The 13,335-nt window shown below is 37.8% G+C and overlaps 3 protein-coding genes across 7 annotated transcripts in view; 1 reads left to right on the top strand and 2 right to left on the bottom strand.

Annotated features, from left to right (window-relative positions):
- LOC144035611 (uncharacterized) overlaps positions 1 to 4,181 on the top strand; it is an 11,483-nt gene extending 7,302 nt beyond the window's left edge. Inside the window, exons 6-9 of one of the 2 annotated variants that reach the window (XR_013288470.1) lie at positions 219 to 368; positions 1,384 to 1,457; positions 1,616 to 1,805; positions 3,923 to 4,181. Coding sequence is in view for 1 of the 2 variants with exons in the window: in XM_077545426.1 (XP_077401552.1) it covers positions 219 to 368; positions 1,384 to 1,427 (194 nt within the window). In the remaining variant the exon portion in view is untranslated. Of the gene's footprint in view, positions 1 to 218; positions 369 to 1,383; positions 1,458 to 1,615; positions 3,549 to 3,922 lie in introns of those variants that run through there. The other variant, XM_077545426.1, reaches the window with a different exon arrangement.
- On the bottom strand, positions 3,559 to 7,181 carry LOC144035626 (uncharacterized). Its single transcript, XM_077545457.1, has 6 exons — positions 6,754 to 7,181; positions 6,569 to 6,670; positions 5,566 to 5,597; positions 5,425 to 5,450; positions 5,016 to 5,072; positions 3,559 to 4,090 (listed from the first exon to the last, which is right to left on the bottom strand). Exons 1-6 carry the CDS (start codon positions 6,833 to 6,835, stop codon positions 3,880 to 3,882), a joined length of 510 nt encoding a protein of 169 aa, XP_077401583.1. The 5' UTR covers positions 6,836 to 7,181; the 3' UTR covers positions 3,559 to 3,879.
- Positions 7,182 to 7,895: 714 nt separating this feature from the next.
- On the bottom strand, positions 7,896 to 13,311 carry dnase1l1l (deoxyribonuclease I-like 1-like). 4 transcript variants are annotated; one of them, XM_077545357.1, is made up of 9 exons: positions 12,406 to 13,306; positions 12,185 to 12,344; positions 12,032 to 12,120; positions 11,874 to 11,960; positions 11,676 to 11,797; positions 8,981 to 9,093; positions 8,718 to 8,875; positions 8,380 to 8,476; positions 7,896 to 8,051 (listed from the first exon to the last, which is right to left on the bottom strand). In XM_077545357.1, exons 2-9 carry the CDS (start codon positions 12,323 to 12,325, stop codon positions 7,971 to 7,973), a joined length of 888 nt encoding a protein of 295 aa, XP_077401483.1. In that variant the 5' UTR covers positions 12,326 to 12,344; positions 12,406 to 13,306; the 3' UTR covers positions 7,896 to 7,970. The 4 variants fall into 4 exon arrangements, 3 of the variants coding, with proteins under 3 accessions (XP_077401483.1, XP_077401476.1, XP_077401468.1); XM_077545350.1 differs by having other exon boundaries at positions 12,032 to 12,087; positions 12,185 to 13,311; XM_077545342.1 differs by having other exon boundaries at positions 12,185 to 13,306.
- Between the last annotated feature and the right edge of the window lie 24 nt (positions 13,312 to 13,335).

The raw sequence follows: 13,335 nt of genomic DNA, 5'->3' as shown, positions 1-13,335 counted from the left end.
CAAACACAATGTGAGCCAAGTTCCTTTTTTCAGCGCAGTGCCGCCATACCAGGCAATAAAAGCAAAAGACCGACCAGATTGGATAAACGTTGCCTCAGCGCATGCCTCAAATCTCAGCTTGCTGTCAATTTTTCTTTCCTGACACCATACTGTACATTGACCACCAAAATAAGATGTTGTTCTTATATATCTCTGACATCAAATTCTACCACCTTCAGACCCAGATCCAGTTTTGAGTCCAGTGATGATCAGCTGGCTTGCATCTGTTCTGACATTTGTTGTTGCTGTCATCGTAATTATCGTTGTGGCTAAAGTGCTGTGCAACAAGGAGAGGAAACCCACTGAACTGGAGCGAGAGACCAGATCTTGTAAGTCAGTCGTTGTCAAAAAACAACAACAAAAATACTTAGCTCACCAAGTATCACCATTTTGACCAACATTCAAATACAGTATTGTACTAGGCTATGTGTTCATAAAAAATGAGACAGCAGTTGTTCCTAAAAATATATATTTGACATTATTGTAAGCCACTGTAACATAATGGAAATGTATTATACTTAAAAGTAAACAAACTGATTATTTTGCATACCACTACTGTAAATAGAGCCTGTGTACCACTGCTGAGATGCATACATGTTTATGTTAAGTGAAATCCATAAAGACTCCATTTTTAAAAAATAAAAATAATGACGTAAGTAAAAAAAAAAAGTTGTCTTTATTGTAGTTTTAATTATGAAGAAAATGCCTTTATAAATATCACTGTTAAAAATCACTTCCAAAGAAGTACTGGTAGAGAGCCAGTTGTCAATTTTATGTTCAGCGTGGTTGTCGGCATCTTAAGTAACTTTGTTACTATTAAAAATCAAGTAACCAGTACAGTAATGAAGTTAGTTAATTTTCAGTAAAGTTGTTTTTTTTTTTTTTCAACATAGCAACACTGATCCAGAGTTGTTGCTGTTTTTGCCACTATTCACCAACCCATTGATGTTTTATTTATTTACGCGCTAAAACGTTTCACAAAAATATGGTAGTTTTCCTTTAGGGCAGGGGTGGCCCAACCCTGGTCCTCGAGAGCCACAATCCAGCCTGTTTTCCATGTTTCCCTCCTGCAGCGCAGCTGAATCTAATGATCAGCTAATCAGGCAGCTTTGCAGAAGCCTAATAACGATCCTGATCATGAACCAGGTGTGTTAGGGGAGAGAAACATGGAAAACAGGCTGGATTGTGGCTCTCGAGGACCAGGGTTGGCCACCGCTGCTTTAGGGGATTACATCTGTTTATGATGCATGTTCATTTTCATGGAATCAAAAGTATTAATCATGATTTTTTATTTCTTTTTTTAATAAATGCTTGGATGAAAGTCTGACACATTTTCATCAACAGGTGTGGAAAACACGTATGTTGCCTTATCAATTAACAAGCTATGATGGTGTATGCAGTCAAGCACATCTCTGAAGGTATGTGCATGTTATGAATGTAAAAAAGTTTCATCTCATGCTATTGAATGAGTTAGTTTTAGTCTGCCCTTTTGTAAAGCACTCACTGTTGTCACTGTGTCAGATTTATAACCATATATGTTTGTAATATGTCTTGTGTCGTACATGTCTTGTTTTAGATGTTGCTGTCGATCGCTTAGAGACTCCGTCCGTGTAAGCAATTAAAATGGAGCATGGGTTCCTGCTTTACAACACTAGGAAGTGGACCGTGAAAGGGCTGCGGCTGATAAGATTCATGTGGCACCACAGAGTCAGTTGGTTTGGTCAGCCATCCCTGCTACAACCACTTCACAGTGTAGATGCTGCAAGGTTTCTACTATGTTTTAACATTTCAGATTTCTGTATGTTTCTGAATCGCCACTATATCTGCTAGCAAGCAAAACATTTGGGCCTTGATCTTTAAAGGAGATATATTATAACATTGATTTACTACTTGCATACAAGTACTCAACAAAAATAGAAACGCAACGCTTTTGTTTTCGCTCCCATTTTTTTATTAAATGAACTCAAAGATCCAAGACTTTTCCCCACATACACAATAATCACCATTTCTCAATCTGTGAAAATGAGCACTTCTCCTTTTGCCGTGATAATCCATCCCACCTCACAGCTGTGCCATATTAAGATGCTGATTAGCCACCATGATTAGTGCACAGGTGTGCCTAAGACTGCACACAATAAAACAAAACTGCACCTTTTAGAGTGGCCTTTTATTGTGAGCAGTCTAAGGCACACCTGGTGGCTAATCAGCATCTTGAAATGGCACACCTGTGAGGTGGGATGGATTATCACGGCAAAGGAGAAGTGCTCACCACCACAGATTTAGACTGGTTTGTAAACAATATTTGAGAGAAATGGTGATATTGTGTATGTGGAAAAAGTTTGAGATCTTTGAGTTTATTTAATTTTAAAAAAGGAGCAAATGTATGTTTCCTTTAACCAGGCCCAAATGGATACAAACAGTAGCAAAAAAACAATGTTTTGTCTTGTTGTAAAACAACCTGGTGAACATTTAGTGACACACTGGAGCAAGTGATCAGTTCATAACCACAAAATTAGAACCTTGGCATTTCTCAGGTTTCTTTTCTTTATTGTAATGATTGTATTAATGTGACATTTTGGAGGTTTGTTCAGTTACGTTGCAGTGTCACAATGCAGTAACTATATGCGACCAGCCACGCCACACTACAACCACTTGCAAAGTCAGAATAACAACAATATCCAATACTAGAGCTGTGATAAAATATTCTGCAAGGTAATTGTTAGTTTTGATTGACATTATTATTGTACTGTAGTTGTAATTTGTAGCTGTAGTGCATCACAAGATATTTGGGTCACCTCAGTTAATTACAAGTCAAATTTAGGAACAACTCTATATGAGACAGATTACTGCAAATTAAATCTAGTGAATTAGGTTTTAACTGTTTCATTCAAAACTGAGCGTCAAAAGTAAGCATCGTTATACAGTATTGTGTAATGGTTGGCCGGTGTCCAGTAACAGAACGTTAACTCTCCAGCAGGTCACAGCCAGCTGCCAAGCAAAGTTGCCTATTGAAGTTTGTTTCGACACGAAGCAAAAAAAATGGCTGAATCATTTACATAAAAACTTGGTGAATTTGTCAGTAAAACGGCATACAGGGTTTTGTTTGACTTTTATTTAGATCTGTTGTACACAACAGTTCTCCAGTTCTGTTTTTGAACTTGTTTGCTTATATTCATCTAAGCTTTGCACATTACTCTATGCGCCTGAGATGACTGAAATATAGCCATTGCGTTCAAAGTCAGTGTTTAGGCACAATTCAGCGTTAATGCACTTGTACAGTATTTAGAGCTGCTACTACCTTAAGTGGCAAAATGTGACAATTTTTTTTTTAAAACAGATTTCTACTAATGACAAACTCCACTAATTTGTGTGTCTGGTTGCCAAGAGCAACCATTTAAATTTGAAAATGCTTTTATTTTTAATCCAACCAACCTAATGTCATTTATGTCCATTGCTGCATTTCAATGTATAAATGTCACTGTTGATTAAAATGTTTTTGTTGAATTGAATACGTCCCACTACACACAACTTGGAGTTTTATTTTGGCAGCGGTTAAAACCTTGTGCTCACAATAGTACAAAAATAATCAAAGCCAAGAACGTCTCTAGCATAAGTGCAGATATTTGTAGCTATGGACTTGAATTAAAACAACATGCAACTTGTTTGTTATAAAACCACTGAGGCACTTAATGGATGTTTAACTCGTCTACAACAATGAATAACACTGTCGCCTTCTTATTTGGTCACAAGACGCTTAAGGGCATTCAAGAAAATAAAAACTGTGATCAAATGTCATTTAAAGTAAAACAGCCACAAGAAGTGGGAATGATTTTTCTGGAATCATTCTATTTTTTTAGTGTAATCATTTGTTTCCATGTTGGAGAAAATAAGGTAGAGGAAGACTGCTGCGATGAGGAAGAACACCAACTTGACCCAGACTGGGATGAAGCGGGACGACTGAGGATCTTTGGGAACGTCTTGATGAGATTTCTTGGGTGTTGCTCTCAGCCTAACGTTAGTGTATGGGGATGCTGTGTCGTAGGTGTAGCGTCTGAAGACCAACAGGAAGTTTGTCATACACTTGCCAGTAACATGATGCTCATTAAGACCACAAAAAAACATTAAAATGTGTCTGAGTAATACTTGTTCAAATAGTATCTGATTTGACATTGAAGTGCCCATATAAAGTCAATTTGATGCAAATTGACTAAATCTAAAATGTGCCACATTGCATCACTAGCTTAATCAGAGTAGGAAAAAAGACTACTCCTAATTTGTAGACAAAATACTCACCAAGGTTATTGTCATGAACGAAATGAATTAAAACAAGCATTTAACGAAATAAAATAAAAACAAGCCGTTTTTTTTAAACGATAACTAAAACTGCATTGTATGTTCACAAAACTAACGAAAACTTACGATAATCAGCGAAAATTTCTTTTTTGTAAATATTTAATATGTAAAACAAGGCTTTGATAGTTATACGACAGTTGTACAGCCATACGGTAACGCGATGATGGCGGCCTCAAAACAACAAAAAGTAATAGCATAATTGCGAAAGTTGGGAGAAAACGGCAGAACATAATTTAGGATCATTTTGATTGTGATCGCGTCGCGGACGATGCATGGTCATGGAAACGGGTCTCGTGCGGCATTTTGCTCAAAGGGAAAACCCCCACGAATATATAAGTACATTTGAGAAATGCACACAAGAAAGTGCACGGAGAATACCTGGACAAGCTAACGTCTTTGCAAAGAGACTGCTGTGACCATAATGGTATTGTGACCTTTAAAAATAAACAAATCTTGCACTAAACAAATAAGACCATATTAAAAAACAAAACTACACTGAAACTAAGCATATTCCCCAAAATTAATACTACTAATAATAAAATAAAATAAACTCTTCTAAAACTAACTAAATAAAAACTAAACTATAATGAACAATCCAAAACTATAATAACACTGATACTCACTCGTGTTGAACTTCCCTCTCGGTCCACTCTGGTCTTGCACTCATGTAAAGCCGACCACTGTAGATAGAAGTGCACACAAATTTGTCAATCCAAAAAAAGGAAGAATTGCACTATACCTACACAACCACTGTTAATACTGGTTGAAGACATTTTCTTTCACCTACTGGTGTACACGAGCCACTGCTCACCCCGTTCCCTGTACTGACTTCTAGTTATGACAAGTGTGGGTGGATCCAAGGCATTCAGACTGAATTGGAAAGCTAGCCCCCATAAAAATTAGGTAAAATAATTATTTATGTTTTGACTTGAGGAGCATTTCTTCAAGCAATTTAAAAGTCAATTTTCCATTGTATGTCTGTCCCCTTTAACATTTGAACACTACAGCAAAAAATTATGAAATATAACGTACTTGTCCTCTGGGAAATCACTCTTGACCTACAAAAAGACAAATGGTGGTGATCAAATATTGCCAATAACCAGAATACAAAAATAAAGATACCCAAGTGTGAAAATATTCTACAGAGATATAAAATATGCATGTCTTACTTACTGGTGTCCTGTAAACATATGTCACTTCCTCGTCTGAAATAGGGAGAAAAAAAACATTTTGTTATCAAAACAATTAGCTAATCAATTTAGAGATTACCAAAAAGCATCCTGCTGGATATCTTGGAAATCTTCTCATGCAGTCGAACACATTAATCCAGGGGTGGCCAAATTAGGTCCTCGATAGCCACTATCTCGCCTGTTTTCCATGTCTCCCTCCTTCAGCACAGCTGAATCTAATGATCAGCTCAACGGCAAGCTTTGCATAAGCCTGATAACGATACTGATCATGAATCAGGTGTGTTAGTGGAGAGAAACATGGAAACCAGGCTGGATAGTGGCTCTCGAGGACCGAACTTGGCCACCACTGCCTTAATCCATCGAAGTTGACTAATTGTGCCACAAAGTGGCAAGTGGGGTCTACACACTGAATAGACATATACAGCTCATAGGCAGTTAGTATAGAGCCAGGGACAAGGGGGTTGTGGTGGGGTGGTCACTATTTTTTAACAAATTTAAAACATTATAAATCATGCTGTTTGCACTAAGTATTGTCTCAAATGTTTTCCAATTTCGATACTGTAAATGTATAGTATCATATGCCGAGAAACGTTTCTTGGGAGGAGCAATATGGCGGCCTCGTGGCTTCGAAAGTCTTGGCCTATCGGCTATCCAGCCATATATTCAGATCAGTGGGTCTAGGACACGCAGGTGGTCTGTTTGTAGGGATAGGTGATAATAGCCTTAAAATAAAATCTTTGATTATTATTTTTATAATCACAAAGATACAATTTTATTGTTTCCCCCATTGCTTGTGGAAAACAAGTGTGGACCTTGTTTTCTGTTGAGCGTTTCCGTTTCTTGAAAAAATGACTTGTTGCATCGTGGGATAAGTTTTTTTTTGGGGGGGTGTATGGGCGAGAACACTTTTATTCCTGCAGCAGAATTTTTTAAAGTCAACATAATACATAAATGAAAGGAAGAGATGTGTATTAAAACCACTTTACCTTCTTCTCTGTAATAGGTTTTGTCCGGTTTTGCCAACGAAGCTCTTTTCCCTTTGACCATCGCTTCTCTAATTTTCTTCTCGTACAGACTTCGGGTGGACACTTGAGTGCAAGAGAAACATATCGAACGAATAATAGCGACGAGAAACCCAGCGATAAACAATGGCACACGTGTAAATGCTCACCGACGACAGGACCATGTTTTATCCCGTATTCATCAAGCAGGTCGCTGATTTCCTCCGCAGACTTGGCGCTCAGTGTATACATAATGGATATGTAGGTTATTGCGTTACGTGTAGTTAATATCGTGCGGTCTCGGTTGCTAAAAATAAACACAGTAAGCTTGTCAGTCCTCGCCGAACCTGCTGGCGCTCGTTTTCATGTGCCGATTGTCCTCCGTGTACTTTCCAGCCCAACGGTGTCTAGTGTCTACACTACCGCTCGTCTTTTTTCGCCCTGAATTAAAAAAAAACTAAACTATCGCACCGCCAGAGTGTTTATTTTATCGCGCTTTTCCCTGCCATTATGTCAGCCTGAGTGAATGTTTCTTCTACCACCCCTCTTCTTTGCCCTGATCTTAAAAGCAATCGCACCTCCGGAATGTTTACTTCCGCGTTCCTCCACGCCCTTACTGCTGTCTTCTCTAAACGCAGCGCCGCCAAGTGGCTCTTGGTGGACACAAGGTGGTTGATTGCGGTTGGTTCGCTTCCCGCTAGGGCAATGGTTTCATGGTCTTGTTATGTAAAGACAAAAGAACGTCCTATGTTTAATTATTTAGAGGATTAAACATAACATTTATTAATGGAATGTAATAGAGCTCAGCAGGTCTGTGCGATGATGAAAGATATTGGTCTTCATATTGATGTTAATTATACCACTATTATGTATTCCTTGATATAAAATAACATATCTCCCAAATATATATATATATATTTCAAACTATTATAACGGGACCTATTAGAGATATGTGTAGTAGCCTATATAAACACAACACTACTTTTCGCTTAAAAAACAAGTAAATAAATTTGGGAACTTGACTGTAGCACATGGCACTCAAATTTAGAGGTTTCTATATTAGGATTGTATATCACATGAATTTTATACACAGTTGGAACTGGGGCGTATTGAAGGAACCCTTTTACATTTTTATTATTTTCATTAAAGATTTGTGCTGCAGGAATGGGCAAATAGAGTGTTGTGATACATTCTTTGGTGTTTTTCACATTAGAACACAGGCAGTTTTAAGTTCAATAGCAATTAATATTTGAGGGCAGAAGAGCAAAAGCCAATAATATACATTTAATAAAACTGCAAGAGTCAGGGCACATTCCGAATAGTGATTTTAATTAATTTAATAGTTAAAAAAAATAAAAAGTGCAGCTGATTCCAAGTAGCTCTCAGTCTACAGCTCACTGCGCAGGAGGTAATGGTGGTTTGGCTTCAGGTCCACTTCGACAGGAAAATGGTCGCTCACCGCTAAGGCCTGAAGTTTCAGCACAAAGAGCCGTTGAAACATTTCATTAACAGGTGTCTCTAAATACATGATATCATAGAAAAGTTAATTGATTACGGTAGTTCAATTGAAAAAAAATCATCAAGATTGATTAAACAGTCAAAATAGCATGTAGGCCAATTTTAAGCTAATTTCTCAAAATCATTTTGATTACATCTTGTGCAATATTCAACTTTTTTGGGGGGGATTTTTTTGAGGTTAGCTGCACGCTATAATCATCAAAATTATACAAAATAAATCATGAAATATTTCGCCTGCATAGAGTTGCTGTACTGAAACACGATTGAGACATCGTTACCTCATCCTCTGTTAGATGGAAAGTCTCTTTAAAGTTGAACGGCTGAGCAGAGCCTGCCACGATGGTGGAAATAATCTCACGTCCGTGGACGATAATCCTGAATTGGGGATTGAAATGGTACAAAATCATACACAAGACTGGAGCTGAAATTTGGAACCTGGGACCTCTCCACTGAAGGAGGTGGGAAACGTGCTAACCATTCTGACACTCATGGTATTTTCAAACACACATGAAAAAAAAAAGATGTATTTTTAGCTTCAAATCCAAAAGCATTCCCTTTCATTGTAGGGTGATGCGTTGGCAATTTAACTGCGACACTGCACGCCACTATTTCCGACCTGTCATACGCACAGTGGGTCTTCTCCCGAACCGTCGTGTCCTGCTCATCTCCGATCAGCCACCGAAATTTCGGATTGCTCCTCAGGCGAACCGCTCGCAGGCCCTTGATGGTGACGTAGCCGCAGGCGGCGTTCAGGTCGCCTAAAATCATCACGTTCTGGTCCGATGGAAAGTTTCACACAAGTCCCGTTGCATCATCAAGCATATGGACACACTGCATGCAGTGTCATGTCAATTTAGGGAAGAAGAACAAAAAAAGCACCTCTGTCTTCCATTTTCTGTAGATCTCCCTAAACACGACGTACAGCTCATCCATCTCCTTCATGGCACTTTTGGGACTGGTGTGCTGACCAATGAGGACCAGATCCTTCATGACTAAAACAGAAATAAGTGCTATGATGTGGCGACGATTCTCAATGACTGCGGGTTATTGAACCAAATAGTGAAACAAGTTCCATTAACGTTGTAGTAAATCAATGTAAGTATGTAGAGTGCTAAGCAAATTTATTTCAACATCATCCGGGTCATGGCACCAATTGAAAAGTTTTGGGCTAACCTTAGTTGTACTATGGAGCCCTTTCCTGACAGATGCGGAAGAAGGTCTAATCTGTCCAAAATGGTTTCTACTCTTGTATCTCATCTGATAATGTGTGACCCCATGGTCTTAACAGGTTTCAACTGTAAGTGTGCAAGGGTGCATAGGTAGAAAGATGCAGAGCCAGGATAAAGGTCACAGCGATGCAACAGCCTGTCTTAAAACCCTTTAAGCCCTAGTGCCCCCCCCCCCCCCAATTGGGGGCCTCTCGCACTTTGAAGAAGAAATTATGTGAAAAATGCACTAATCATGAAAGAATATAATGATGCACATCAAATTAAACTACACAACCGGGGCTACAACAATATATAGGCCATTTTTAGATGCCCCAAACACAGCTCAAAACGCCAATTAATTTAATTATCAATGATAAAAATCGGTATTGCGCCACACAGTGAAATAACTCGTCCTACTTGATGCAAAACATACGTGTTTTTGTGTTTTGTTTTGTTTTCACATTTGTGCCGTGTGTCACCTTCATTTACTTTTACCAGTAACACATATTACACATATAGATTTGCACATCTTAACAAATCTCACAAATATTCCCTTAATTATGAACATATAAAATATGTACATTTTCAAATGACAGAAAGCCACATTATAATTATTATTTTTACTAACATGATAGTTACTTACGTACTTGTATTCCTGAAAAGAAAATCTTGTTTTAGTGGTTGAATATCATGCTTGTTTTATTGATTCTGACTTCTTTGCAAAGCCACCTCAAATTTGTGTACAACAATGTCAATTCCCTTTCACTCGTTCCTGTTCAAAATACTGACAGCTCCCTGAAATGGGAAAAAAATCCACATAAAAGCACTTCATGATACCGGATGGTCTAAAAATATATTTGCTAAGCACTTACAGTAGATGTTGATGTTTTGTCAGTAAGAAAAACCTACACTGTAATATTGTTATCATTTCATTACTCTGTGTCTGACTGCCGGCTTTCCTTTTTCAGTCCACTTCCACAAACTCATTCCACTTCCTTGTCACTGCCATATTGGAGAGAGACGGCACCGCCCAAAAAAACAAGATAAATGTCATCATCATCACTTCACTGCATTTAGCCCATGCAGTCAGTATATGTTACAGCGGTGCCATTAAAATGTTCCGGACTCAACACAAAACTACCACGAACAACCACAGCAACAATAAGGAAAATATCATGCTATATTGTTCTGTATAAAAACAAATAGTAAAATTGATAATATAATAGAAAGTAAGGAATTAACAGTTTGTGCAGCGGGATTAATTGCAGCTCTTTCTGGTGTGCATGATTTGACCACCAGTGGGCAGTATAATGCACTCATACTGAGAAACGAAGATGAATTATTTTCATAACTACAGTACTTGTGGCCGAGTACGCTGCTGTAATATTAGTCACTAGGGGATAAAGATCATAGGCCTGTGAATATTGTTATATTGTCTGGGTTATATAAAGGGTTAAAATGCCACAACAAAGATGCTATTCATGAGCCTGTCTAGGGTGGTTTCCTTGTATGTTAGCATTAGCTAATTTAGGCAATACAAATTGTGTAATCCTCTTCATTTTATGTTTAGTAGCCTGATGGTAAACTTGAACTGGGAGTGTCATTAAACAACTTAAAGCTTTTTTTTTTTTTGGGGGGGGGGGGTATACTATCTACTAGGGGTGTGAATTGCCTAGTACCTGGAGATTCGATTCGTATCACGATTCATATGTCACGATTCGATTTGATACTGAATCATCCCGATATGAATCTATAAAGTGATTATTGCAACAACAAAAAATAAAACTCAAATTTAGAAACTACTAATCAGTAAACTTGTACATGTGTATGAACATTTATTTATTTATTTATCTGAAAATTCAGGCTTATAACTGAGCCACTGCATTTAACAAACAGGTTGCAGTCTGTTTCATGTTTGAACAGCACTGAAATCAAATATTGAGGCTTAATGTTCCATTGATATAACATTCTTCCATGCTTAATGTGTAAATCCTAACACTAAGTAAGACGTTTTGTTGAATATTCCCATAAAAAAATTGATGTTTAAAAATCGATTCGACTGCATATCAAATCGATTCGAGAATTGCGCGCTGCAATATCGCGATATATTGCCGAATCGATTTTTTCTAACACCCCTACTATCTACCATACAAATTAGTTGAGCAGCATCTCCATTTTTTACTCGCAAGTCAAAGCAAATAAATAAATAAATGCAAAATCTCAAAAACCTCATGAGTTGGGCCACTTGTATCTCAAGGCACCACTGTATTTTCATTTCTATGTATTTTTTTTTAAATTTCAGACATTATCAAATAAACTTAATGTTGTGGATTGTAGTGCATGAGAATGTAGTGTGTTTATCTTACGAGTGGTCGGGGAGTGAAAGCGAACGATGAAAGGCCCTCTGGAGAAGACATCCGTGTCATTAGTGCCCCGCACCTCTAGTTTAGGATACTGATACTGATCCTTCACCTTCAGCATATTGTTTCTGTGGTGATGAGAGGGGTCACATGCTGACGAAAGGCTGACCTTGCCCTGACCTTTTGACGGGAACAGGTTTTTACCTGTAAATGTAGACGTATTGTTCCTTGTAGGTTTTTCTTCCCAGCCTGTCGCTCTCTATGTAGGAATACGAGTTGGATTTGTCAAACCTGTGGGAAAAAGTCCATTAGTGTGTGGTTCAGCATTAATTCAGCTTCATAATCCTTCCAATTTGACCAACCTGTTAAGATCTTTCACCAAGGTTTGTATTGCTCGTCCTTTCGAGTCGCGGACCTCCTGAATGAGACACAAGTCGCATCGGGAAAGAATCTTGGGAAGAAAATAGGCAAAATTCAACTGACAAAATTTTGTGACGACGTTGCTGAGAATTTACCTTCAATAGAATCTCCATGACTTTCTTATTCCCTGCCTTGGATTCTCCAAAGCTCTGAACGTTAAAAGCGCAGATCTTCATAGAAAAAGCAGCGTTTAACGCGCACAGCCCGACCGCACACAGCAGACCCGCAGTCCTCATCTCGTGGACAATTATTGGCCTGCAAGTGAAAGAAAAACGGAGCCTGATGTCCCATCCACACGCCCAGTGCATCCTCTTACCTCCACTTTAAGCGACCTCCGGCAAGGGTGGGATCCGTGTGGTGAGTTACGGGGAACGTGCAGGTAAACTGCAGGTTTGTGTGCTGGATGTGCTGTGTCAGTGCCAGGTGACAATAGAGCTTTATCTGGAACTGTTAAAAAGCCACTCACTACAATCAACAATGTCCACATGACCACAAACACAATTCACCTTTGAGTGTGTTGTCTCTTTTTTTGGAAAAGTTTGTTTGAGTGCAATTAGACAATAGCGTCAGTGTTTTGTAGGTGTTGCAGTCCACACTTGACGAGATCAATCTAAATCATTTCGGACCTGGAATATTTTAGTGCAGGTCTGACAGAAAACGGGGTAAAATGATCCACCCACACACTTTACAATAGGTCATTAATCTGCATTAACATAATCACCATCATTATTGTTGTATATACATATTCATGGGTAAACCTTTAACTACAATAATAATTATAAAATGGAAAGAGAAAATGAAAATGACATTGCAGTATTATAAAATATTTACTGTAAAATTTAAGACATTTTTAAAAATGATTTCATTATTATTATTAATATTATTATTATTTTTATTATTATTAGCAGCAGTAGTAGCGTTAATGTGAATCCTGCTATTGCAATGAATTATAGTATATAGATATAGTAAAATAAATATTTAAGGAAATACTATTAGTAAGCGTAGTACTATTGATAATTACTATTTTTAATTCATTCACTGCCATTGATGGCTATAGACGTCAAAAATTCATTTGAACTTTTTCTATTAGTTTAACATTTTTTTCCCAGTATGAAAACCTGGATTTTTTTCAATTCTATATTTAGAACAGATATAAAATGTGTGATTAATCGTGAGTTAACTAGTGAAGTCATGCGATCAATTATGATTAAAAAAAATTAAAAGCCTGACGCCCCTAATTTTTAAT

This window comes from Vanacampus margaritifer, chromosome 1 (genome assembly GCF_051991255.1).
Source record: "Vanacampus margaritifer isolate UIUO_Vmar chromosome 1, RoL_Vmar_1.0, whole genome shotgun sequence".
In the NCBI taxonomy this organism is placed as follows: domain Eukaryota; kingdom Metazoa; phylum Chordata; class Actinopteri; order Syngnathiformes; family Syngnathidae; genus Vanacampus; species Vanacampus margaritifer.
This window is presented reverse-complemented; position numbering and strand designations above follow the sequence as displayed.

Bases quoted from the DNA above. Each gene is read 5' to 3' on its own strand.
- dnase1l1l (XM_077545342.1), bottom strand. From the start codon at position 12,397: ATGCACTGGGCGTGTGGATGGGACATCAGGCTCCGTTTTTCTTTCACT. The intron at 11,798-11,873 runs GTAAAAACCTGT...TCATCACCACAG, and splicing joins CAATACGTCTACATTTACAG to AAACAATATGCTGAAGGTGA. The intron at 8,876-8,980 runs GTGCTTTTTTTG...CCATCGGACCAG, and splicing joins ACAGAAAATGGAAGACAGAG to AACGTGATGATTTTAGGCGA.
- LOC144035626 (XM_077545457.1), bottom strand. From the start codon at position 6,835: ATGTATACACTGAGCGCCAAGTCTGCGGAGGAAATCAGCGACCTGCTT. The intron at 5,451-5,565 runs GTAAGTAAGACA...GTCTTTTTGTAG, and splicing joins CATATGTTTACAGGACACCA to GTCAAGAGTGATTTCCCAGA. The intron at 4,091-5,015 runs GTGAGTATCAGT...GTTGGTCTTCAG, and splicing joins GAGAGGGAAGTTCAACACGA to ACGCTACACCTACGACACAG.